The 26,446-nt window shown below is 42.6% G+C and overlaps 1 protein-coding gene across 1 annotated transcript in view; it reads right to left on the bottom strand.

Annotated features, from left to right (window-relative positions):
- Window positions 1-26,446, bottom strand: part of MYH10 (myosin heavy chain 10) — a 105,718-nt gene that overhangs the window by 60,778 nt on the left and 18,494 nt on the right. Inside the window, exon 4 of the mRNA XM_082326730.1 lies at window positions 7,208-7,235. Within this exon, the coding sequence (XP_082182856.1) occupies window positions 7,208-7,235 (28 nt within the window). The remainder of the gene's footprint in view (window positions 1-7,207; window positions 7,236-26,446) is intronic.

Here is a 26,446-nt window from a genome sequence, read left to right as displayed (position 1 = left end):
AGATAAGCATGTGGAACATGGGTGGTCAGATGCAGTTAGTGTCATCCATCCCATTACAGATCATCTCTGATTTAAATTACTGAAAAACTAATCAAACAAGCCAGTATTTTCCATGCTAAGAGCCTGGATCACTCAAACCTTTCCCCTGCTCTAGGAGTTTCAGTCTATTTCTATCATTCCTGACCAGCAACAAGCCCTGGGATGAGAAGTTCACCTGGAAGCAGAAGGTCCTTCGTCAAAGGAGAAGTGGCACCACCACCTTGGCACCTGGGCAAGTTCTCCTCGGTGCCCGACTCCACAGGACACAGGAGTCCCGGCCTGCCGCTCACAGGTCCTGTGGCCAGCAACTCCTCCGTTCATACAAAAGCAGCCGCTTACACAAGGCACCAAAACATGAAAGTATGCACTTAAATTGTTTATAGGAGAAAGTAACTGTGTAAGTAAGAGCCCCAACAACGGTCTTTTGTCCTTCTCACAACAGCAGTTGCAAAGAACAGAAGAGACACTTATTCTCAGACACAACTGAGCAGATCTTCTGCCAGCTACAAATTAACAGATATTTACAGTCAAGACCTGTAATTAAAAGGATGTCTTAATCACTTGGCTAATTTTCTGAAAGGAAGAGGTATAACTGATAGCTTGGGCTATCGCAGAAGAGTCCCTAATTGGCTTTACTATTTACAAGGCTGCTTTATAGCTTCTTCATTTCTCTCTAGATGCTTCACATCATCTCACCACCAGTTGTCTAGGGAATGTTACAAGCTGGACTCCAGCCAGAGGTTGTATACAAAAATGCTTGGTATTTGCTGCTGTTGTCCTTTCATAAGCAGCCTCTATTCCCTCCACACCCCACCACTCCTACCGAAGCCAATTCAGATTAGATATCCTTGTATGGCTGCAAGCATCTGCTAAACGACTGTTTATCAAGCCCAGTCTCCGTTTTGAGAATACCATAAGCTTGCGGTCAGATTCTCCAATTTAGAACACACTAGCTTAAAAAAAGTGCAGTGTAGCACATTTTCACATTTGACTTTCCAAAAGTCGCCTTGCAGCTAAAGACAACAAAGCCAGGAAAGGTTTGAACATTTCTCAGATTCCTAGTATACCACAACAGAAATTTCTTCAGCTTGGTCATCAGCCTCCAACAGCCTGGCATGCCCATTGAACATTGACAGCAATAATCAAAGAAACACCAAAACTCAGCAAAATGTCAGCAGCCGCAGCTTCTCAAAGGAAAAAAAAAAAAGCCTGCAAAGCTGTTCATTACAACTTCACGTCTTACAGAGATGAACAAGGTACAGGGAGGTCTGTGCACATTGCAAGGTTAGCACCACTGTTCTGTAATTGATTTTTTATGGATTCTGGGTTAATACAGGCTGATAATGTACTTATAAGCTAGCAGAAACATGAAGTTACTGGAACTACCTATATTTTCCTTTCTTTTCAGCAAGCTAAGGATTCACAGACAGAAGATCCTGAACAAATTAACATTTGCACTCCAACCAAGGGGGAGCGATTAGATGGAGGTTAGTTAAGCCTAGCTTCCCAGAGAAGCGCTGGGTTTGGGGGTTGCTTGTTGGCTTTTTATTTGAAAGCTTGATGAACTAAAACACAAAGCAACAGAGAGCTCCAGCAACCCTACCAACAATTTGTTCGTGGGTAGCATCCCAAGATTAAACCATGCCACTTCAAATCTAAAAAGAAATTATCACCGTTACAGCTCATTCAGCTCCTCCCATCTCATCACTAACCAGGCAACAATCTGGCTTTCAGCAACGTCTGATAACGTGTCCGATGGATTCAGGAACTGCAGGTGCATGCACCCCTGCACATATTTGGGTTTTTCAGGTGGTGAAAAGCTAAAGGGCACATGAGAAATCACATCACTGCTACCTGATGAAGTCAGGGTTATATCACGAAGCAGACAGAATCCTTCTGGACACGGGAAAATGACTTTTGGTTCACTCTGAGAAAAGCCTCTCTTTAATGAAATTACTTATTATAAAGTTTCTCCTACAAACTCCGTCCCCAGGGCTCAAGCACTAACCAATTGACAAGAACAGAGTGGCTGGGGGAAACGAGAGGGAGCACAATGAAACAAATAGGAGACCAGAAGAAACACAGTCAGTTAATGAATACCCATAAGATTACATGCCACTAACTCAGAATAAAGCCCTGTAATCTAGTCTCTGCAGCAATGCAATTGTCTATATTCAGTTCCTTAAAAGCTGGAGAGTAGAAAGGGAAGAGAACAGAAGGTAACAGAAAAAGAGAGGAAGAAGGCACACCATTTTATGGTGAGAGACATCTTTTATTTCTACACCAAGAGCAGGACGTCCCCTATGGCACCATCTGGACTGGAGAACTGAATGACAGGCCCATCAGCTGGCAGCCTGAGTAATACCCTCCTGAAGAGCCAGCTTCCACGCTAGGTGAAGGACAAGATGTTCTGCTGAGACAAGCATCCAGAAAATGCAGCAGTGGGTTTTTTTTTCCCCTCCAGGTATTAAGTTTGACTTTGGGAAAAACATTACTAATGTTAAGATCACCAGTTTATGCAAAACTCCTCATCTTTAGGGCATGTCAGACCCCAAACTCCTCATGGAACATCAGCAGGTGGTGAAGTTGAGACAGGAAACCTCCAAGTAATCCCACTACCTTCAAAATAATGAGATGTGATGAGAGGCGTGCTTGGAGAACCATCCATCCGGCTAGCCCGCTCCACACAGGGCATTTAGATGAATCTGCAGCGTTTCAATGGAATACAGGTTCAGCACCATTCTCTTTGGGGGGGGGAATGAAGATAATCACAGCAGTCTGTATTCCTCAAGAAGTTCCACCTGCATGCACCTTCTCTCAACAGGTATACCGCCTGCGTACTGTCCTGCCATGCAATGGCCACTCTCTACCAAATGCCGAACCAACCTGCATCAGTAGGCACTATTACTCCCGAGGCAAAGTGTGAACAAGTCTCCAACTGTCTACATAACTTCCGAGATAAGAAATTCTTTAACGTAGCTACAAAAGTGGTTTAACAATGTTAGAAAATACACTAAATAACACCCTTGCAGTTTCATGACATGTCTGGACACAGCTAGCTATTTACTCGAATAGCGACTGCATGAAGGTAACTGCAGCCCTTTCTAGGGAAACAGATTGGTATTTCCTAAAGATCTGGACAGGGGAACACAACAAAACAGCCTCACCCCAGATTTAAGTTGCACGCTTTCATGCCTAGTGCAAAAAATACCATGTGTACCAGATATAAATCAGGATTCAGTTGTCTATTGAGTCCAGAAGGATCAAAAACTTAAGGTCATCTTACAGGTGAGGTAATAACAAAACTGAAGACAAGAGTCTTTAAAGGTTTTCCAAGGTAAATATGAATGGATCGGACATTCACTAAGTTAGAACTAAACAAAGGCAGGCATCTGGGAGAAGTGCCGAGACGGTCTTTGAAGAGGAAGAACTGAAACCCAACCCAAAGTCTTGAAATCACACCCATCTTACACTTAGGAATGCCCTTGAGAGCAGCACTCCTGGCTCTCAAGAAGAAAAGGGGGCTGGATCCAGAGACCTGGTAAGGTGTCACTCAAATGTTATTACTTGAGAGCTGACCTGGCCCCCTACTCTAAAGGCCATGGACAGTAAAAACCCAGGAAACTTGATCAACTAGAGGCAGGGAGAGATCTGTGAAGATGCTAACTAGATGGACCTTCATCAAGCAATGAGAGAGACTTATCTCCAGATGTAGACAAAGACTATTATGGCCAAAGCCGTTGGAGACAGAAGAACAACAGACACACTGCAACTGTCCACTCACTTAAGTGCACAAGTCAAGGGATGTCTTCTTTCTCACCAGCTAGCTTGAACCACTCCTACTGGAGAAAAGAAAGAGTATTCTGAGGCCTTTCAGCTCTACTAAAGATCAGGGTCAACCAGGTGATCCAGGTCCTGAGACAACAAGTTTGGAATGAGAAGATGTCTCAAGCCTTTTATGAACTGCCAAAGGAGTTTCTGAAACCACCTCCGGTGCGGTTAAGACACACTCCTTCTACCTTCTTTATTCCTGCCTTAGTCTAAGACCTGTAAAACCAGTGGCACGGAAAGGAAACACACACAGTTTACCTCTTCACCACAGAATGAGCAGTGCAATAGAAGTCCTGGACACCAGCCCACTCTTGACATGAGACCTCCTTTTAGCCTGCTACACAAGGGAGTTTGCCATGGCCTTGTCCCATTCATGAAGAGGATTTAACATCCCAGCCAGATGTTACGTACTGAGTTTATAATGCAAACCTGACAAAAGAATACAGCTCTCCCAAGAAGCCCATGGGGGAAACCTCGTCAGGGACAGCACCGCAGCAGGCAGCTGCCTTTAGTCTCTTTGTTCAAAAGACACATGCAGGGGAATACAAACGGTTTTGATGACACTTCTCTCTGAATTAGACACAGAGCTGAAAAGCAGCCCAAGACAAATCTATTTTAAGAGAAATGTGTTTTTATTAACCTGAACAACAGTCTGATAACCCCTACTATCCTTTTTTATAGTCAGCATCTAAATGGTGCTGATGGTTAGACAGCGTTAACAAGGTCTCCTGGGCTATGATGGAACTTTGGTGTTCAAAGACAACAGAAACACCTTGGATCCTAGCATCTGTCACATCACATGTCTTCGTATTCTCAAAAGGTAAGACCTAAACTGGATGGTCTTTGGTCCTGTACATCCAGTTTGCAGATACGATGCCTTACCCTTAATAATTCTGAGGCCACAGATCCACACACATTACTGAGGGAATTCATATTTCCTTGTAAACCATATTCAGTGACATTGATCTTTTTAACCTCAGGTTTTTTTATGCTGCTGTGTAAGTACTTCAGTAAGAAACGCAAGTTAAAGTGGCAAGACAGCCAATAGAGCCTGGAATCTGTTGCTCACAAACTCAGCCTTAAGACTCTGCCACACTTCTGTTAAGTGTAGCCTTTAACACTGGTACAACCAAGACACTGAACTAAAGGTAGCAAAACTTGCCCAGTGTCATGGTACTAATAGTTTCAATACTTAGTTTTGTGATAGGATTCCAGGACAGTGTTGAAATCCTTCAGAGATTTATTGGTCACTGCTTCTTAGCACCAGCTTCTGAAATTTTACATGGAGTAGTAGATTTGTCACCAAACATTTTACGTGTCCAACTCAGGGCCACCTCTGAGGGTCTTAATATTAGCACTGCCCTCAGAGCAGTCCCCAGCAGCTCCAGACTTCAGTACTGGACGTGGTCGCATTCTCCGGAGGTCTGACTGTAAGGACATGTGTCCATTCCCCACCCCTCACCATCTGGAAGCAAGCTTCTCTCTGCAAATGGACGTACGGCAAGCAGCTTATCAATTGCCTAGCCAAGATGAGGAACCTATCACGAGATCCAGATAATTCGTGCTGAAGCGTGCTGTACCAGATATAAAACAGGGTTCAATTCTCTATTTGGTACAGAAGGATCAAAAGCTTATGGTAACCTTATAGGTGAGGTAATAACAAAATTGAAGGCAAGACAGCTTAAAGGCTTTCCAATTTGCAACTGAACAGATCAGACATTCATTAAAACTTGTAGCACTGCCCTTCCAACCTTTGTGGTCTCGGCTGACCACGTAAAGGAGCGCAAGGTTCACGCATAGGCACAAAACATGAAACTACTTCAAAAAAATTCACCTGGGGCAAGCACATACCGTCAAAGCATCCACAAACACACAAGAACAAAGCATTTCTTTTCGCTCTGGGATCCCATCCCCGCTTTGAGGGCTGTTTTGTACATTGCACATGAAGTAGTCATCACATGAAAACAGAAGTCCTACTAAGAGCAGGAACCAGAGACCTAGACAAGCCCGTGTTAACTGGATCAACTTGCATCTTAGCTACAGAACTGTATTTGCTTCTGTGTCCTTAGGCCCCAGGAATCTTGTGTTCATAGTATCAAAAAAGCATGGCTTGAAAGGATCCACCTTCAGTCTCGTATAGTCTGAGAGTGAAGGCACTTTTGTAGGAAGCAGGAGATGAAGATTTGAATCCCTTCATGTCAAGAAGGAAACTGAACCCAGGTCTCTTTCCAGCAATTAATCTAACCATCGAGCTATTTCAGGAAGCAGGCATCCTCACAAACTATGGCCTCAATGCAGCTGGTATGCACTGGCACACAGCATGGTCAACTGATCACATACCCAGGTCAGAGGCATGCAAGCTACCGTATCTTCCCTCTCTCCCTCAGATAATTGAATATGTTAAGTTATACCCAAGCCTGCTAACTGCAAGCAGTTTCAGAATGGAGCCAAGGTGTGGTTTCACAACACAGATGAACCATCCTAACCCCCCAGGCTGCTACCAACACGGACAGCTCCCCTCCTGCACGTTCACACCTCCTGCTTCAGGCTAGTGCTCCTCTGAGCCCACAGACCCAGGGAACTGAACTGCTGAAAAGCATCATTTTGGGGCGAGGTCGGGTTTCTGCCAGCTTTGCTCCCTGAACAGGCTTATCACGTTGGCTGCCAACCCCCAGTGCTAGCGCAAGAGGCTGCAGCAATACACAGCCTGTGCGGGACAGGAAAGGAAAGTGGATCATCCCTTTTAACAGCAGCCCAAAGATAGATAACCTCGGTAGTATCACAAGCCTGAAAGCACATTCGTACTCTTTGACTACCCCACCACTGCATTTCCAGATCCCAGAGACGTTGAAGCCAGAAGTTTGCTCCTGGGTGGGGCAAATTCAGGTGCACGCAGAGAAAGCAAAAGGAAACCTTAGTGTCAACTTGTTCAGAGCTCTCCCATTTGAAGCAGATCCAAAGGTAAGCTCTTGCTCAGCGGGGTTTCTAGGCCAACTTTTGATTCATGTCCCCCTCGGGCGCCACACACCGCGCAGTTACAGCACAGCATTTCAGACAGATGTACACCTTTTAAAGCTTTTTGTTTCTGATTCAAATCTCTTGACTGACATTTTTAAACTACATTTCTTAAATGGCGCATGCCTATAAAACTTTCCATAAGGTGAATTACAGTATTAAAAGAATATCCCCACATTAAATATGACTTCATGCTACATCGTTAACCATTAGTCACTGCCTGTCAAGATTAAAGACCAAGTTTTGACTACTGGAGCTGGATGAAAGACCCCTTTCGCAACACAGATTTCCAAAAATGCCCAAATGAAAAGTGTTCACTTACGTGCAGAGAATTGATTGGTCCTCACGGTCTGCAAAACAAGAACAAACATGGTTATAGTTTTTATTTAATTTGCAAGATAGTTTCTTTCAGATGAATATTTTAAAAATTCAGCTTTTCAGCTTAACAATTCTAAGGACTCTCTTGAGCAATTTTAATAATATCCCTTAAACGTTCCAATTAACACACACACCCCCCCGCAAACAACAGCTTAGACATTCCTAGAAGTTCTGCCATTTCATAGAATAAAGCCAAAATTTTGAGTAAACTTAATCATAATCCATGGTAATCTTTTTAACCATATTTTCAGCCAAAGCCAGCCCAACATCTTTTATTCTGCATGCACCTTTTCCAAGATTAATAAAAATTACTTAAAATCTTGAGTATTAAGCAAGAAAAAAAAAAAAACAACAGTTTTGAGTACACAATACTAATGACCAGACACTTGGAAATAGCATTAACATCTCCAGCAAACAAGTGTTTTACTCTACAACTTTTTTTTTTTTTCCTTTTTTAAATGAACACGCAAGCCTAAAGTGCTTCCATAATTTAGCTTATTCATTAAAGACTGGTCAAAAGGCCATCCAGGGAAATACTGAACAGAGCCGAGCTCTGCAATATGATGCAGCTCAGCACTTTTGCGACACCCACTGCCGCGCTCATGACCTTTGAAAAGAATGCCTGAAGGTCAGTTATACCCTGCGAGAGGTATTTCATAATTACAGGATCCTGACAGAATATATTTCAACATCATACACTCTATATTAAAAATTATATCATCAAAACATTCAAATATACTTGCAAAAAAGTAAAACATTCCAGTTAAAGGTGTTCTCCACGCCCTGGTTTAGCCAGGGTTTTCAATGAGTTCAACAGCTTTTTCATAAATCTGCCTCACAGAGATCTTGCTTTTACACCGCAGCTGTGCGTCACTAGCTCCAAAAGAACACAATTGCCTCCTGCAAGCTCAAAACTTCAAACAGGTTTTCTGTTCCGGTTGCTAATTTGTAATGGATTACATTATAATAAATAAAATCAAGCTTTATTGTGTTCAAGTGTAAAGCTCAGGACTACATGTTAGACTCCCTGCCACTCGCCACATACAGCCCTTCCCTGGAACACGAGGCTCTGATGGACCACAGAAAGGGAGCAATGGGTACGCGATGATCGGTATTCCTGCTAGGACACGGAGTTCAGTACTAGCAGGATGAACAGACAGCTTCCATTGCTGCAAAGGAGCTTCCCTGCAGGCTTAATAGGTTTGAAACAGATCTATGTCCATATATACAACCTCAATACATTTATGACCATTTCTGGTAAGCAGAATAATGTAAACTACATTTCACATTGTTTCTAAACGGGTCCAGAAAAGCTATTGTTAAACTGAGTTGCAAATTACTGCTGAGTTTTGCAGACTGTATGAAACCGGTCATCCCACCTGTGTAACAGGCTGAGTTCATAGCGCTGCTGGATAACCATTAGTATTGAAGAAGAATTTCAACTTTAGCTAAGTAGCATGTTAAAAAAAAAAAAAAAAATCCAGCAGTGAGCTGTGTTTCCCCCCATTAAACCGCCTGATGAAAAACCCAGATACAAAACCAGTTTGTGTTCAGCCACATCAGCTCCCCGAGCAGGCTCGGCCCACAGCAGCAGCGATGCAAGTTTCAGCAGAGGCAGGCAGGACTACAGGCGCCTGGATTTGGATCCGCACAGGCTGCCAGGGAGCCTGGGGACGGGGGCGCGCAGCCAAAACGGAGACAGGCTGCTGCTGAAGGGGCAATCGGTCCTGTCCCCTTCCTCCAGCTGGGCCAGCACTTGCCTCATCAGGGTAGCACAGCCAAGGGGCGAGCGGAAAAGCTGCCCGACAAACTGGGTTTTGGTCTGATTTGTGTTGAGCTGAATCAGTGCCCTCTATGTGCCCTGTCCAAAAAACTGTACCAGCAAAAGGGAGACCCGAGATCCCTTTTCTACGCAGCAGCCTCAATTTACCTTGGATCAAAAGGCTATGTTCATATAGACACAACGCATCTGAAAAAGCACACCAGCTAAAAAAGACCTGATCTCAGCAAAATATTGCTATTTTAATTAGTTTATGAATAGAAAGTTTGAAGGATATGAAGTCTTTCAAAGCAGGCAGATGCTACTGCGTATTGCCACAGCTGGCTAAACCACAGGCTTGTGGACTGCATCACTGGCAAGTTTTAGACTACATTTTAGCATCAAGTATGACAGAAAATATGAGGTGCTTTCTGACTGAAAAATGTTAAATACGTGCAAACAGTCGTACTTTGAACCCCTTTGTTGAAAAATGACAAGAAATACCAGCGTTCCTCTTACCCCCTGTGCAGACAAACCGCCTTGGGTTGCACTTCCCCAGGGACACAAGTCAACGGCTGCACCCCTGTGACTGTGTCCTGCAAGCAGATGTTAGCGCCAAAAATCCTGCCTATAGGGTAACAAACAGAGCAGAATGATTGTAGTAGGAGAGCAGAAAAGTATTAGAAGCGGGAAAGAACATAAGATTCAAAAAGCTGGTGATACTCCTGACAAGACTGCAGGGACGGTACTGGATCATCTCCTACATCTGCATGGTGTATAGAAACTCATGGACAGACACACCAAAAAAAAGGAAGGGAGAAGCCTGTGACTGCAAGAAATAAAAGCTGAGAGTAGGCAAAAGCAGTGGGAGTATGACAACAGAAACATTAAGAGAACACTCTAAAGAAGTTTATGCTCTTCTGGTTTTGAGAGACAGCAGCTGGCCTTGCCAGTCCTATCAGAAATAACCTCTTGGTGCCAGGCAGAGACAGACCCCAGGGCTCCAGCGGTCGGATGCACCCCATCCCCAGTTGTCAGCAGAAACTAGAGAACAGTGCACCCTTCTGACCCGGACCTGGTCCCGGGGGCAGCTAACAGCGACTCGCACGCTTCCCAGCAACGCCCTACACCAGCAAAAAACCAAGGTAACCTAGGACAATCCAAATCATTTGTTCTTTTAGAAGAAATTGCTGAATGAATGCCAAGTCGGTACCATGAGTAGAGTGGAAAGTTAATATTTCCTAGCTTTAATATTTATTAAGACATTTTCTATAGTGACAACTTGATTTCCCCCTTTCTCACTTCCCAAGAATAACTTCTCTCTGCCATTTTGTCACTGTAGCTAGGCCACTTCGTCAAAAACTACAGCACCCTCTAAACTACAGCTCTTCAGTTTATCACTTCTTAAAAACTTCACACAGGTAACATTTGCCTTGAAATCCAAAGTGGTTTATTTGAAGGCAATGTGCATTTGTCAATGCTTTGTATCATGACATATTTTACCTGCCAATTTACCACGCAAAGCCAGTGTTCCACAACATGCAAGACACTGTGTAAATGATATTTTTTTTTTAACCCAGTTAGTCCTAGCGAAAGTCTACAAGTCCAGACAGCTGTATGTATTTTGTCATTGCCAGAAGCTCTAGCAAGTGCAACAGAGTTTTTTTACTTTCTATTTCCAAAGCCTGAACTGATACAGACCTTATGAAGAATTTGTCAGGTACTCAAATACGTTATTCCAAATCCATTTTTCAGTGTCCATCTGGACTCCGAACCTCACAAACTATGAAACTGGAAGTAAGACAACAGCAAGCTTCAAGTTTTGCTTTCTGATCACTTACTTACATGAACGGCCAGTTCCAGCACCTAGCTCTCAACTAACAGTAACAAAAAATTACACCTTGGAGGCTCAGATGCTGCTTTATGCATCGTCAAATGCCGGCTGTCTTGTCCCAAAACCAAGAGCTGATCTCTCCCGACTCATTCTGAAAAAGATTCTGACAAAAATGACTAACATGGGAGAGTTATTTATGGTTTGTTTTGCTTTTCTCCTCCCCCAAATAACACAATTTATCTTCAGTCTTGGTTTCAAAGCAGCTGGTCCCCTTCCTAAAGTCTCCTTAGAGCACTAACTCCATATCTGTTAGCCTGTCTTTTGAAAGAACGGAGCCATTATCTGGCAATTTGAAGAGCAATTTTTTATTAAAGCCACAGAGTTTTGAGGTGGTTGTTCATGGAAACCCAAAAATATTTGGAAAACACTGAAGTTTCTACATGAGTCTTGTGATTCTTAAGAACAGACCAAAAACATCTCTCTAGCGAAGCCTTCATGAAATAACATCACTCTAACATCAGGCAAACAGATTGGTAGAAATATATAAAGACTAGACCAATTCAACAAATCCCTTGGGATTTGTAAGCGAATTGCGGCAGTAAAAAGCTGAACAAGTCGGCAGACGATCCTCATCTCCAACCTTTAGAGCAACTGAAATAGGAAATACAAATGAACTACTCTTACGAACAGCATTAGCAAATTTGCCATTAGCTGTCTCTGTTACTCCATACAAAGGGTGAGAAAGCGTATTGGTCTGGAACGGTTGATACTCTGGACAAAGTCACAACAGCTTTGTTACATCTTGAGCACAAAAGTAGATGATTTACAGGGGAAAAAGCACCTATAAAACGACTTAACACAACTTTTGCTATCAGCATAAATGTCTTTCAAGTTACTCCCATATAACCCAATACAGTTGCATTAAAAACTGAGCCAAACTAACAACTTCCAGTCTCTTCAGGAAAGGTATACCACATCTCTGCCCTCGGACCAGACTCTGGTGCTTGTCTGATCATCGGCTAAAGCAACTCAGCTCACTGATCAAAGATACTCAGTAAGTCAATTTAACTCAGATGAATATAAGCAGGAGGACAAGTATGTGGTAGGAGGGGATGAAATAAGAGGACCAAGCTCTTAATTCAAGCTACACCTTAAGACCAACTCTTTGGTTTTAACCCAATGCGAAAGTCCAATTGGAATCTATCACTTTAGAGATATACAGCTTGGATTTAAATATATCCCAAGGTCTTCAAACTACACTGAAGACCATAACATTCAAGTTGCAGAGAAGGGTTACTGCACTATTCCTAATTAGAAAAACCAAGTTCCAAAATGATGCAGAGTCTACGAGTAAAACCAAATTTTTACTTGAGCTTACAAAATAAGCTTTCTGTAGACTAGTACGTCCTTTTGAATGGAAGAATTTGGAAGCACACAGGCACTACCTGTGCTTTAGGCTGAAGCCCCCCACTGCTGTAATTCAACTTGAGCTGCCATTGATGTCTCTGCTTCCCCTGCCCAGTTTCACCATCCCATTCCTCCCTTTGAACCAGCAGCTGACTCTGCAGATGCACATGACGCTAGTTCACATAGCTGATGGACCTAACAAAATTTAGTTTTCAACCAGATCCCTGATCCACTTTATAACACAGCCACGCGAACACTGGAATTAGTGCATGGAAAGTGAGAGAACCACCTCTTGTACCAGCCACCCCCACCCCGGTCACCCTGAAGCTACTGCAGGAGCGGGCTCCCTGGCTCGGGTGAGCGCAAACCGCTCCCAGCCGGGCAGCGGCTGCCGGCATTAGGTGCCGCCTCCTCCATCCCCGCTACCTTCACAGGGCCTCCCTTGAGTCAGCGCTGGTGGTCACCTCCACCTACAATGGGCCGATCAGGGAGTCATGCTAGCAGAAAATTAATCCTATCAAAATACATAAAAGGGGAAAAAAAAGAGCAGCCAGCACAACGGAGATGGAGCACGAATAACCAGAGTGGGTCTTACTCTTTTGGCAGTGGCTAATCGTTAGATCAGCTTACACTGTACCAAGCTATATATTTAGCATCTGGAAGTATCAGGCATCGAAGCATTTCTTTCACTCTTGCTCTCCTCCTCCTTTTGCTTCCACCCAAAGGAAGACCGACTCTCACACCTCAAGGCAAGAATCAGCTGCTGTGTTTAACACCTACTACCGCAGAGCTGAAAGACATATTACTGATGCAAGGAGCGGCAGTCACGTTAGGGAAACCCAGCCGTACAACGCTGAACGGTACACACGCTTTGAAGAGAGGCCAAGAATTATCAGAATACAAGAAGGACACGAAGAGTTACAGCTCTGAAAGCCATTTTTCCATACACTCTCTTAAACCTACTTTGCTCTCGTCTCCCCAGGGGAGTATGCTCTGGGGACAGCAATTGGCAGCTCCTCAAACGAACCTGTTGCTTGGCTGCAAAAGAGCTGCCATGTTTTCTTGTTTGAAAATCCAGTAAGAATAGATCTGATGTTTACCTTACTACATATATATATAAAAAATGCATGAAGTTTTGACTGTCAGAATACAAAACATTTTAGTCCACATCCCTTCTCTCACCAAACTCTGGGAAGATTTCCCCCCCCAGCAAAACCCCTGTTAACGCTGGGGAAGGTTCCAGATGTACGTTAAACACATTTGTTGGGTAATTGGTTCAGGCAGGATGTTCTGAAGAGTCATAGCTCAAAGCTATAGAGTCTGCCTACAAAAGAATTACTGTATTTTAACAAAGCAGCTTTTCTTAAAAGCATGACTTAGTTCTGCTTTGGTCACACTATAGTCATTCATAAATTGATACAAGATAATCAAATAGAAAAGGAAGAATCTGTCTTCAAGTTTCCTACCGAAACTTAAAGGCAGCAGCATTGCAAGCAGAAATTTTATCACAGAACAGAGCTTACAAGTAAAGGGATGCCCACCCTCTACAACTGTCTTTGCTCCAATTGCCCTTTACTATATTGACATTTTAAGTATTGCAAATGCCCAGACCTGCCCTTACCCCTCACGATTTGACTCAGAATGAATGGAAGAAGCTATTTGACACTATCCCACACAGCGAAATGCCCAACTAGAAAGCCATTTTTTGAGCTTAACACAAATATACAAAGCTATGAAAACAATTCCACAGATGTATTACCTGCTTTCAGATCTGACATCTCTCATTACTTCCACAGCAACTACAATTTTGTCAAACACAGTATGTTGTTTTCATACAAACACCGACCACCTCGCAATCCCACCACCCTTCCTATAAGCATTTCCCTTTTGCATCCAGCCTTTATTTAGGTAAGAACATGACATAAGTGTGCCAAGATAAAAAGGTTAATTCTAGAAAAGCAGCAAAAATTGATGTATGTGAGTATTAACCTGCTCTCCTGACTCAGGCTGAAGAAAAAGCTATGGGCTATTACACATCCCGCCATCAACCAGCGGGAGATTATGGAGAGGGCAATGGATCTTATTTGCAGGTACATCGAGGGTCGTCCTTCCTATAACCCAAGCACAAAACTTGCGGATCATTCAGTGACACAGCCTTCCCTTTTATTTCTCCAGAGCGTGAAATACCTATTCAGGAGCGATAAAATGCCAGCCTCATTTCTGTAGCCTGCATAACCAAAAAAGTTGACACTTTTGTTGGGGTGGAGGAAGGCAACGTCTTTGATATTTCTCAAGTGGAAGAAATTTTTGTCTTTCCAAAAAGAGGCAGTGGTGTAGGGGGAATGGAGGGTTCTTGTTTATTTTTAGACAATATTTAATACTCGGGTGCCATAGCCCATAAACCAAGAAAAGCTTGGTTCCCTGGTCGATACCCGTGTTTGTTGTGGATGTCAGGCTTGGAAGATCTGTGTATATTTGCCCTCCACTGCAGGTGAACAGGCTCGAATATCAGTCTGTTCAAGGACATTTAAAAATTGAATTCCTGACAAGTTTTGTGAAAATGGGTCACTGCCTGGAGGAGAGACACCTTCCCATCAGCACAGATTTTGCTGCTGCCAGAGCATTCACGGGACTGGGTCACAAACGCTCCGTAGCATTACAACGCCCGCAGGTGGTCTGACAGTCTGCCATTCTTCAATTCCAAGCTCTGAAGAACTTTTTTTTTTTCTTTTCTTTAAGCCAAGTCCTACCGGACTGATAAGCACAGAAAGAGATCCCGTTACAGAGATGAAGCATGCCTTTATATTTTGTGTTTGTCTTCAAAATGTTGCCTAGTGACTCCATAAACTATCACCAAACACTTACAACTATGAAGTGACTGGCAACAAACATCTCTAACAAGCGGAATAGGAAGACTGACAGGCACAAGTTTGTTTGCCGAGTACCTACCTTACTGCAGACCAAATATACCCTGACACTTATGCTCACCATGAGATTTCTGCAGTAGCACTGTTTATCCTACATTTCACCTCTACCTTCAGTTGTGCAATCATCTTTGCTATGAACAGCTTTGTCATTCGCTCATTCTGCAACTCCACAAAAAGACAAGGGCAGTTTACAGGAATACAGTCGGTATTTTCCCAACAGTAACCCATTAAACATTCAAGTGAACTTTTCAGAAAGCTTGTAATTTGCTAACACTATAAAGCTGGCATTTCAAGTCATAATACCTAAATTTAAATCAAGGCAGTACTATTTAAGGAAGCTGAACTTACATATGCCCAAAGCATCTGATGCGATACATCCACCAGTGCTGAAGGAGCTGGGCAAGGTCACCATCAGGTTGCTCTCTTTGGGAGGTTTCAGGTGACTAAAAGGATGAAGACATCACAGGTATCTTCAAGAAAGGTGAGTAGGATCATTGCACTACCTTTCTAAAAGCTGGAAGCAACCTCTGGAGGTCAGAAATGATCAAGGACACTGGCACTCTTTAGGGGAAAACCATCTTTCTTGATGTACCTTGAAACCGCATCAATCTTTTTCTTCTTGCCTTGTCATCATCAGCTTATTCCTCTGTTGGACAGTTTTTACATCCAAGTCTCATTTCTTTGAAACTGTCAAGCAATGAACTTGCAGAAAATTCTCATTCTTTGTCCTAAAACATATGACACTAATTTATACTAGAAGTAAGATCAAATTCAGATGCACTCCACTCCTCATGGGTATCCAGTGGTTTTAAGAGTTAGAATAATCATATTTATCAGTTTTGCTTCATCAGTGCTCAGAGACTTTTTCCACAAAACACAAAGCCCCCAACGCTGGCTCAGACACCAGTCCATGAAGAATTTTGTCAAAACTCTCCCTCCAGCCCAATGCCATCCACTTCAAAGACAAATACAACAGTGCTGGTTTAAATCACTCACCAATTCCCAACTTTGTCTGTTTACTCAGTATTTCCCATATAGCACAACACAAGACACAGCCAGCCAGCGCCTACCACGTTTTCTCTACCTATGTGAAACCAGCCTGTCTGAGAAAGCTGTCATGTTGAACTGCCACAAACCACTTTTGACAGACCAATATTTCACTCTCCCCTCTTTCTGAAACTTTGTCTCATTACCCCAAGATACCTCCAAGTCTTTAGCGAAGGGCAGAGAAAGCACCTCTTCCCTGCGGGGTGGGGGCACCGGTGTAGGCACTCTACAGGCGTTGCTGCTATTTGTGAAGTTAAAATAACAAAAGCTTTTTTTAAAAAAAATGTGGTTCTATCCCTTATTCGAAAAGATGTTAGATTTGAGATAAATTACAACAGTCATACTTCAGTTTTGCTTGCTGACTGACTGCTAAGTACATTAAGTTAATTATTATCAAATGAAGCATAGCGGAGGTCAGTCAAACCCCAGTCACTGTTTACCCTGCAACTTGCTTACGGTGAATGGTAGCACTGAATACAGGTATTTCTTGCATGTCTGCAGCGGACTTCGTGACCACACTCTTTATTCGCTCGCTCACCCCAGATAGCTCCAGCGCAGACACAGCGCAAGTGGCTCACCTAACAGCATCAGCAGTCCCTGGAAGAATAAACCGGGCTACGAATTGAGGCTGGTTTAGAAGTCACGAGTTAGGTATTTGCAACATTACCTTGAAATTACCCAAATACCTAATGAAAAAATTGTGGCATCTGTTTTCAGAGTTGCTAGCCAGGGCTGAATCAGCATAAAAGGAGAAAACAAATAGCTGTTAAGACCACGTCCTGCCCACTTAATGAAACTGTGGGTAGCTTCTCCATTACATACCAGATCAAATTTGAAGGGTTTTTTTTTTCACTCCTCATTAAGTTTGAAGAAGCTCAAATATGGTTTATGTTTTCGCTGGCAGTCTTTCACTACCTTTATTAACTATCATTAAGAGAGGCTTCAGTAAGTCTAACCTTAGAAATTAAAACAGACTTGCTACATTTGTGAGCAGAAGTTAGTAGGTAACACGTTCCTTCCCTAACAATTCGTTCAAACAGATAAGGATTTATATCAAGACTTGCAAACACCCTTAATCTATTAGGTAACACCAAATTTATGTAGCCTGTTGAAACGGGCCGCTGCTGTAGTGTAGGAAATGAGTGGAGAATACGAGTCAGCCTTCAGAAAGAGCAGAGAAAACTGCACAGTCCCGAGGGCCGATCCACGCTGTGAGCAACGGCCGAGATGTACAAACAGCCGATACGTAAAGAGGGAGCAACTTGGATGGTGAGAGCGCTCCCAGTGCGCCCCACCATCAAGCCAGCAGGGCCAGCTACAACAACTTATGTGACCGATTTACCATCAAAGACAACCACTGGTTCTCACACAAGTGTTTAACGCACCTTAGCTGAAGGGCAGTAACAATCTGTAAGGCAGCAACTTCTTGAACTGCTCCAGCCAGAGCTGCAAGGACTTGCTCGCTTACGCTTACTGTTCTTCAAATGCCACAGATGAGCAGTTCTCAGCCTTCCCGACTGTGGCTCCCAAAAAGCTTTCCCAGTAGAAATGAGCAGCTCCTAGATCTTCTACGCAGGCCGTCCCTATGCTTACTTTTCAGTTTTTATTTGCGTGTGGCTTCGAAGTAACTTAAGATTAGTAGTAGTTGGCAAGCCACAGGCTGGAAAAGGTTTATTTAGACTGTAGAGTATTCAGCATAGCAGTTGTTTCTATTCTCCGTCAACCCGGCTTAAGTTGTGCCGTTTCTCATGTAGTACAATTTTTGCCTAGACAAAGATTATATTGTCAACCGAAACAATGATCCAAGGCAGTCCTTTAACTGCAATATCTGCCATTTAAGCTCTCTCGTTTAACTTTTGCTCTTCTCCTTCCCAAACAAATAAGCAGGCACAAACCACTTAACAAAACTGGCTGTGAACCAACTTTCACTCTAGTGGGCTCTTCCGAAGTTGTTTCATCTCCACAAGTTTGGAAAGACAGCAAGTATGATAACAGTACATAGCTAGGCTTGCTGACTTCCACACAACACGGTCACTGGCTTGACTTTTTGTTCTGACACACATAGGACAGGACACGGATCAGCTAGCACATCGCCCACCCCCAGTAAGGTCAGCCACGCTATACACCAGCAATTTTAACACATCGCCTAGCAATGGCTAGGCTAGAAAGTCATAAACATTTTTCTGATGGATATTTTCTAAGACCCATAACGAGCCTTTTGATAAGTATGTTTATCTGAAAATAAGAAGTCCCGGATTTGCTGTATAGACTTCTTATACTCTGTTCTTCAGCACTGGAGTTGAGTTATTCCTTTTTCCAACCACTGAAGCTCTAAAACACCTTCCCAAGAGAAGAAGTAAAAGCCCCTGTTGCAGTCTCATGAGACATTTCAGGAGACAAAAGCTCATGAGCTTCCACCACTTCACATGCCGAACTGCTGAGGCTGCCTGGTGCACGTGGAAAAGTGGAGCACAACCAGCCTCGCGTGCTGGGCCACGTCCAAGATAAATATTTGTCTACAATTAAGATTTTGGGGGGGGGGGGGGGGGGGGGGTGTGGGTGGATATCTCAAGTGAGACAGTTCCAACATTAAAATCCTTTCCTCAAAGGACCCAAGTTCATGCTACTTTCTTGTATTTTAAACACAGATTTCCTTTACGTTTGATTCTGAATAGTTTTTAAAGAAGTTCAATAATTCAGAGGAAAAACACCACGCTTTCCCTACCCTCTTGTGCCTAAATAAACTCTATTTCTCAATTTCTGTTCTCAAACTCTGTTTCAGCACATCAACTTGAAATTGCACAATATAAATCCACCCTTTAGCTTTTAAAGAAAAATTCATGTGTATATTCAGCTCTCCTTTCCTTTGGAGGAAATGCATTGTCCTTCATTTCTTTAAGGTCAAAAGAGCTTTTTCGCACATGCACTTGTGCGCCCACACAAGCATTTTCTTCTCCCCTTTGCAATTTTTCTGAACGTGAGCATCATATATTCCTTATGCTATTTCCAGGGGGGGGAAATCCTTAAAATCCTCTTCTCTCTCCCCCTGGAGCACACAGAGCTGACACAAACATTTGTTCCCATAGTACAAAGCACTGATGTTCATCTGATAGTTTCACTGTATCTGCTGATAATTAAAGTAATCCTTCCCTATCAGAAATGGTCATGAACAATCATTGTTTACAAAATGGTTTCGATTAGTGTTTTATTCTACATAGCTTAATACTGTTTCCATCTAAAAATCTAGTGTATATTACCTTAAGGGGGGTAATATCTCCCTGTGGGGGGCAGGAGGGGAACAAGAACATCTCCCCACCACCTACTTTTCTCCACCCAGTTTCAGCACCTGACACCCCCCTTCTTCCAGCCTTAGTCTTCAATAAGAAAGCTATGTGAAAAACAAGGATACGAGAAAGAAGATAATCATCGCAGGAATTTTTGACCCAGGAACTACTGTGAATTCATTCCTGTACTAAACACAATGCTTCCCTGTGGTTTTGTGGGAAGAAAAAAAAAACAAACAAAACCAAAAAACCCAAAAAAACTTAACCTCATCTTCTAAATCTATTTCATTTGAGATGCTGAATGTAACCATGAACAACTACTACTTTAAAAAGAGATACAGTGACATTTTACCAGTTGCTTCTTCTTGGCCAGTTTAACACTTCAGTGTAGTAAGAATACTTACAGAGAGCACCCCAATAAGGACTAATTAAGCTCTCTGCAGTCCTAATAAACTAACAGCTGTGCTACAGTTTCCAGTGTCTCATCGGGCTCTCAAGAGCCAGCCGCAGCAGATTCCCGCGCTGCCCAGCCGGGCGCACACTCGCCCATCGCGCCCCACCAGTGGCACGGAGCCACAGACTATTACCATTTCATCCAGGGCACTTCTGCCTGCAGGTTACAAACTAAACTTGCTGATATGGCAAGATAGACCACATGCAGTCAGAATCGGCATCACACACTCCAAAAGCAGAAAGGGAACGACAAAAATTAGCAGGTAAGGATGGTTGCCCAGAACACTTTCCCAGAAGCCAGCAAATTCTCCTGCTATTCCCTGATCCATCATCCTCAAACTTCAAGCGCATGAATTCCTCAAATTGCTTTCTGGATGAGCATAGGCTCTCCGCACCCAGTATATCCTGAGGCACAGACTACCACAGTTCAGCTATGCTGTTCAAAAATTGTTTCTTTTTGTTGTTTTGAACATGTCACTTGTGAACTTCAAGTAATGACCCTTTGTTCTTGCATGGGAAGAGATGGGGGAGGATTGCTGTTCCCTCTCCCTGCTGTTATATCTGACCTAAATTATTATTTCCGTGCCGAATGCAGTTTTGATAATTTCAGTTGTTCTTTAAATGTCTTCCTGTCATATTTCCTCCTCGCCCAAAGCAGGGAAAGGCCACAGCTGCACAAAGTGTTGAAGATAAAATGTATCATGAGTCTATGGCAAAAGTGTTTCCTGGTTTGATCCCTTTTCCAGTTACGCCTTGCATTTTCTACATGATTTATGACCATTGCTGAACGCTGAATTTAGGTTTCCACAGATCCGTTTCATCCCCTGCAGTACCAGCTCCAACTCCACTGACGCTCGCTCCCCCAGTACACCCCACAACAGCGATCTCGCGCCCTATGTCAGCCTCCTCTACGCTCCGAGGCACAGTTCTTCGCACCAGGCTCTCGTTTTTGCTACCCTGGATAACACCACAAGCCAAGCATCCCCTCACCACCTCTCCTTGTCTCCAGACAACAAGTTTATAAACGAGAAGCATGAACACGATCACAAGTTCCGCAGGCTTTTCAGCAGTAACCCTGCCAAACAGTAAAAGCAGAAAACAATGGACGAGATTGGTCAATCTTTAACCAATTCTTTATGTATACGAAGGCCTTTCCTCATATCACAGTTACTTAAGAGCCTCTGGTTAGGATCATTATCAAATTACTCTTGGAAAGCCACATACATGTCATGTCGGACAGCCATCCCTCGTTCATACAGATTCATTCACTGATCAACCCATTTGCGAGGCATGACCTCTCTTTTAAAAAGCCCTATGGAGCCTTTATATATGATTATATACATATGTATGTTCCTGCAAAGGCTAGTTTTATAGTTTGAACTGTGTCTACCAACATGTGGGGCACCAAGCATGAGCATACTGCTCTTCGTATTCCCAGACCTGAAAAGGAATCTCAAAAAGACAGCACCCAGTAGCTAACAGCTGGGTGCTTTGGTACCAAGTGTTTTGTGCCGAAATGTTCGTGTGAAACAGTTAGTCAGCTATTCCATCTGTGAGCTCAACGATTTGGCTCTTGCAGTTTGCTACCATCATTTTTCTATTTACTAATCCTTCAGTTTGAGATTCCTTGATGTTCTCCTCAAAGGAATGTTCCCAGCCTGAGAACTTCCACAAGCAACTTCATAGCAGATGCACATAGAAAGAGGTAGTTGCATTTTTTCCTGCTTTTTCTTCCAGGTTTTCCTTCTACACATCATCTGATGGCTTAACCATCACTCTAAAAAAGCCCTAGAATAAAAAGAATTTTAATGCCCCGTAGCATTCAGAAAGCCATGAGCTTTTATTCACCTTGCTTTATGAAAAGCAGGCTAGAGGTGCACAACACCTCGCAACTCCGAGTCACTGAGGAAGGTACACGAAGTCTGTCAGGAGTACTTAAGCAGCCAAATACCTGAAAGCATCAGGTATGGACAAGCGAGAGGAAGCTAGATTATACGCCGAGATATTAATTGGCAATCGCGTTGTCGATGTGAGCCTTGGGTTATTGAAGACGAAGAGCAGAACACAACCAGCTCCTCACCACTTCTCTCCAATTGCTAAGTGATAAAAATTGCTCCTGTGTCTTGTTGCTTCCTTGGCAAAGTATAAGAAATTTAAGTAAAGAGGAAGGGGGAGGAAAAAGGAGCTACTGCAATTACTCTCAGTAGCAGTTATAGCATAGCTGAACTCTTAGTTCAACACCCCAGAGGAATGCAGACATGGCTGACGAAAACCAGTTATTGTGCAAAACACACAATACCGAGCAGTGCTGTTGCAGTGCAATGCGCTGTCAAGATTAGAATACATTTAAGGTTTTGTTGCACAAGCCGTAACGTCTTGATATGTGTCATTTGAAGGCTAAAGCCAAGCCGAAGTAAATTATCCATTTCACAACTACCTAGAAATAAATGGAGTTTAATTTAAACTAAAGCTTCAGAGCAGCAGCAGGTGCTGGCTGAGCAATATGCACAAAATGATTCATCTCATGAATGATTTCATAAATTGCATTAACTTAGTCTTGAATTCCTGTCTGTAGGCTAGCACAGTCACGATTCAATTATGAGGCCAGCTTACATAGCAAGTTTTAAAATTAAGATCATCATCAGTTGGTCAGAATATCAATGGAAAAGACCACGGAACTGGCTGACCTGCTGCACCACTTCCCTTCAGAAGTGGGGAGAAAACAGCCAAGGCACCAAAGAAACTACAAATTCTTTATGTAATGATTGTCACTCCTGTCTCATTTTTAAATAATTAGAAAGTTAAATTTGTGTAACTTCAAGGAGTAAGTCAACTACTTCAAGTAACACGTCTAAGCAACTGTGCCTTAAGAAAAAAAGTTGTTTACTATAAACATCATCATGCCTAATTAAGTTTGTAACCTTGAGGCTGAACACCAATAAAGAGCAGGCGTCCAAACACATTCGGCACAGAGGAAGACAAAGGTCAGGAACTGTTGTCACAAGCACCAACGTACTAAAACTCTCCCAATAGAAACAAATGAGTTAAGACTTGATAGTATACTATAATCTAGTTCTAGAAACTAAGTTCAATTGAGTTTGTTCAATCAGTAATTGGTACTGATGTCATTCAGAGATGCTCTAGCAAGGCACGATAATTCAAATCATAAAAATAACTGCACAGTCACTGAAGCACACAGATTTAATACCAAGAGACAGAACGGAAGAGCGAGGGGAAGGAGCCGAAATATTGCACAATAGGTTCAGCAGACAGAAGCATTTCTCATTTTACTTCAAATTCAAAAATAATGAGGCAGAAGACTTTCAGCATGATGGATTTCAGGTCTTTCGACTTCATTTCTTGCTTCAAGAATCTTTCCCCTCCACTCAGCCATTAAGACTATCACATTCCTCTTGGTATACAAGCCAATCTTGATGTTATTGTCACCTAAGTATTTATATTCCACACCAGCCGGACTGGACAAAGTGAAAACACAGAAATCGGCCTAACAATAGAGCGAGCTATAAATCCTTCACATTACAGGTACCAAGCAGCCAGTTCTGCTTACACTGCCATCCTGCACTTCAACTAGTTAAAAAGCTTTGGGGAATCTTTTGGTAAGTCAAGGTGTAATGAAAATATCAGGGATATTAATTGCACATAACAGGTTCTATATACAACCTACATAACAGAGAATGCTAGTCATCACTCCCAGGCTTTTTAGTCTCAGAGCGATTTTTTCCTCTTCCATTTGAAGATTTAACAGACCTTTAGAAAAGAGAGTTGTCATATTTTAGTTTCAATTCTTTTCTTCCATATCTTGGGGGGGTGGAGTCCCCAAAGGGAGGACTTAAATCAAGATTAACTAAAAATATAGATCAATATGATGTTTTTAAGAGAGAAGTATGGCACCTGTAGGCAGTACTGGCTTCTCCAACACCACGTGTTCACTTCACGTATTACGCTGTTTCCGATAAACCTTCTCTGCAACAGGATTAAAGGCAGTCCTAAAATATCAGTGCTAATTTAGCACTCATCAGATGTCCTCAGGGAAACAGGATAAAAAGGAGAGACTAAGCATAATTATACAAGAGTAATATTAGTAGGCAAGCTGGTCTTTGGCAACAAAAAGCAAACAAGTTTTCCTTAATATTTCTTCCAAAGCACTTTTAAGAGTCAATGAATAAAGAGGCATAATAAAACAATGCCATACTTCCTCTAGAAATTCAGTGGGAGGATAGGAAGGGAGAAGGGAGAAGAGAAAGCCAAGTATGGTAAAAGCACTAGAGAAAAATTTATGTTAGTGCTGCTTTCACAGCAGTCTCCCCTGCTAGTAAAATAAAGATAGTCATAGATGAACTAATACACTTACAGAATTAGTTTTGTTAAAGAAAAAAAAAAAACTTAGTCCCTGTCGAAACGTTTTCTTCTTACTGCCTGTAACTTTTAGCGGTACAGAACGCTAGCAAGTCTTGCAAATTGTATTACCAAACAGAATTAAGGTCAATGTTGTCACAGGGATTAGGATACCAATTCCTTACGACCATATCAACTGTCCAGCAGCCATGAAAGGCTCAGCCTAGCATTCTTTTGTGAAGCACGCCAACTCCAACCCTATGCATTTATGCATTTGATTTCTGTCTAGGGCTAAACAATTTCAGTATGCCTAGGAGCCCCTGGGTTATGCGTACTTACTCCTTCAACATAACATTAGGAAAATGAAGAGAAAGCGCAGGAGAAATCCACTAAACCACCTGTGAAGTAACACTTACCCTACTACCGCACTACTTTGAAAAATAATTACTAGGGGGGAGAGAGGGGAAATCCAGTATGTAAAGCTGAATTGCACGTTATTATCTTCTGAGGTCAAGGCACTAGGTAATGAGTCTTTTCCTGAAAAGAAATCCTGACTGTCATAACCAGAACACACCCAAAATCTTGCTTGTTTCTAATAAGACTTGTGTTCACACTCCTCTTTGCTACAAGTCTTGCAGAAAAGGCAATGCTTCGGAGATCAAGCGATCAATGAGGTTTGCTTTTCCTTGCAAGACTTGTCTCTCAAACCCCTAGTGCATCACAGCTGCACCACGCTGAACTGCTCCGCGCAACGCTCGGCCATTAAAAGCAATCCCGCACCTCCCTCTTTCCTGGGACAGCTTGTGCTAATTCAATACCTCTCTGGAGAATACTAGTCCCCCTGCAAAATGGCAAAGTGGGCTTCTTAAACACACTCTCCGTTTTACAGCTTCTTCCCCCCACCCCTTTGTCCTCCACGCTTAACAAGCGCCGAAATAGATTTTTCAGCCCATTCTCCTCCCCAGTAAGGGGCACGAGGAGAGCTGACCTGTGAAGGCCGCAGGGCTGAAGGTCCTCCGAAACAGGAGATTCTTCAAGGGGACAAGAGCAGCGAAGCAGTTTGCTGACTGGCAGTGTGCAATGCTTCCACACGGCCTCCTCCTACCACAGAGCGCGCCGAGGAGCGCGGTGCTCCATTTATATCGCCAGGTTAACAAAATGGAGTATTTCCAGCAACATTTAAAGACAAGGAATAACTACTGAGATGCACAGGCATCAGTTGTTTCCGCCGATCAAAAAACCTTTTGCTTTCGTAATCTAAAACAGAAATTTATGTTTTGTTGTTTAAGCATAAATATTATTTTAAACATACAAAACTTCAGATTAGCAGAAACTTGAAGTTGATCTCTAATCATCCGTGCTCTGAATTAAAGGCATGAAAGCATTGAGACACTGAGTAACAGTTTACTCCCTGTACCCAGTTACCAGCACCTATAGGAAAGTAAACTGATTATACTGAACAAAATGCCACTGAACAGGCCAGAAAAATATCATAAAAAATAAAATATTTGCCAAGCACAAAACTGCTGATGCCTGTTCTAGAGCTTTTACTTATCCTTGGCAATGCAGTTGTGAAGGCAAACCGTTGATGTAAAGTTTACTGGCTGATTGCAATCACTTGCTAAAATAAACAAGGAGTAGCTCCATAAAGGTGAAGGGCCCTAGAAACACAGATTTAGTTAACCATGAAGAAGTTATTCCCTAATAAATTGATCCTGTCGCATAGTTTTCATCTACTCTTATTTCATACTATTGCTTCATTCTTTCAGATGAAAAGAATTCAGCCAATCGAAATCAAAAAGCAAGCAAGCACAGAAAGACTTGATACAAAACATAAACCTCCATATATCAGTATGTAAAGAAAACAAGACTGTAACCAAACATATACCATCATGTGAAAACTTTTCATTTCATCTTCCAAAAATAGTGAGATCACATGTGGCAAGATCTCCAGAGATATAAATCAGTGCTAGAATGGCCTGTGAACAAATATATAGAGCACCTGAAGCGTGCCAGCTACTGACATTGACTTACTTTATTAGAGAACAGCCGTCTCAAGAACTTTTGAAAAGTTCTTGAGATAGTTTCAAAAGATATTGTGCTTTTAGAGTGGGAA

The sequence above is a fragment of the Platalea leucorodia genome (assembly GCF_965183815.1).
Source record: "Platalea leucorodia genome assembly, chromosome: 14".
In the NCBI taxonomy this organism is placed as follows: domain Eukaryota; kingdom Metazoa; phylum Chordata; class Aves; order Pelecaniformes; family Threskiornithidae; genus Platalea; species Platalea leucorodia.
Note: the sequence above shows the minus strand (reverse complement) of the source record. Positions and strands in the feature narration are given on the sequence as shown.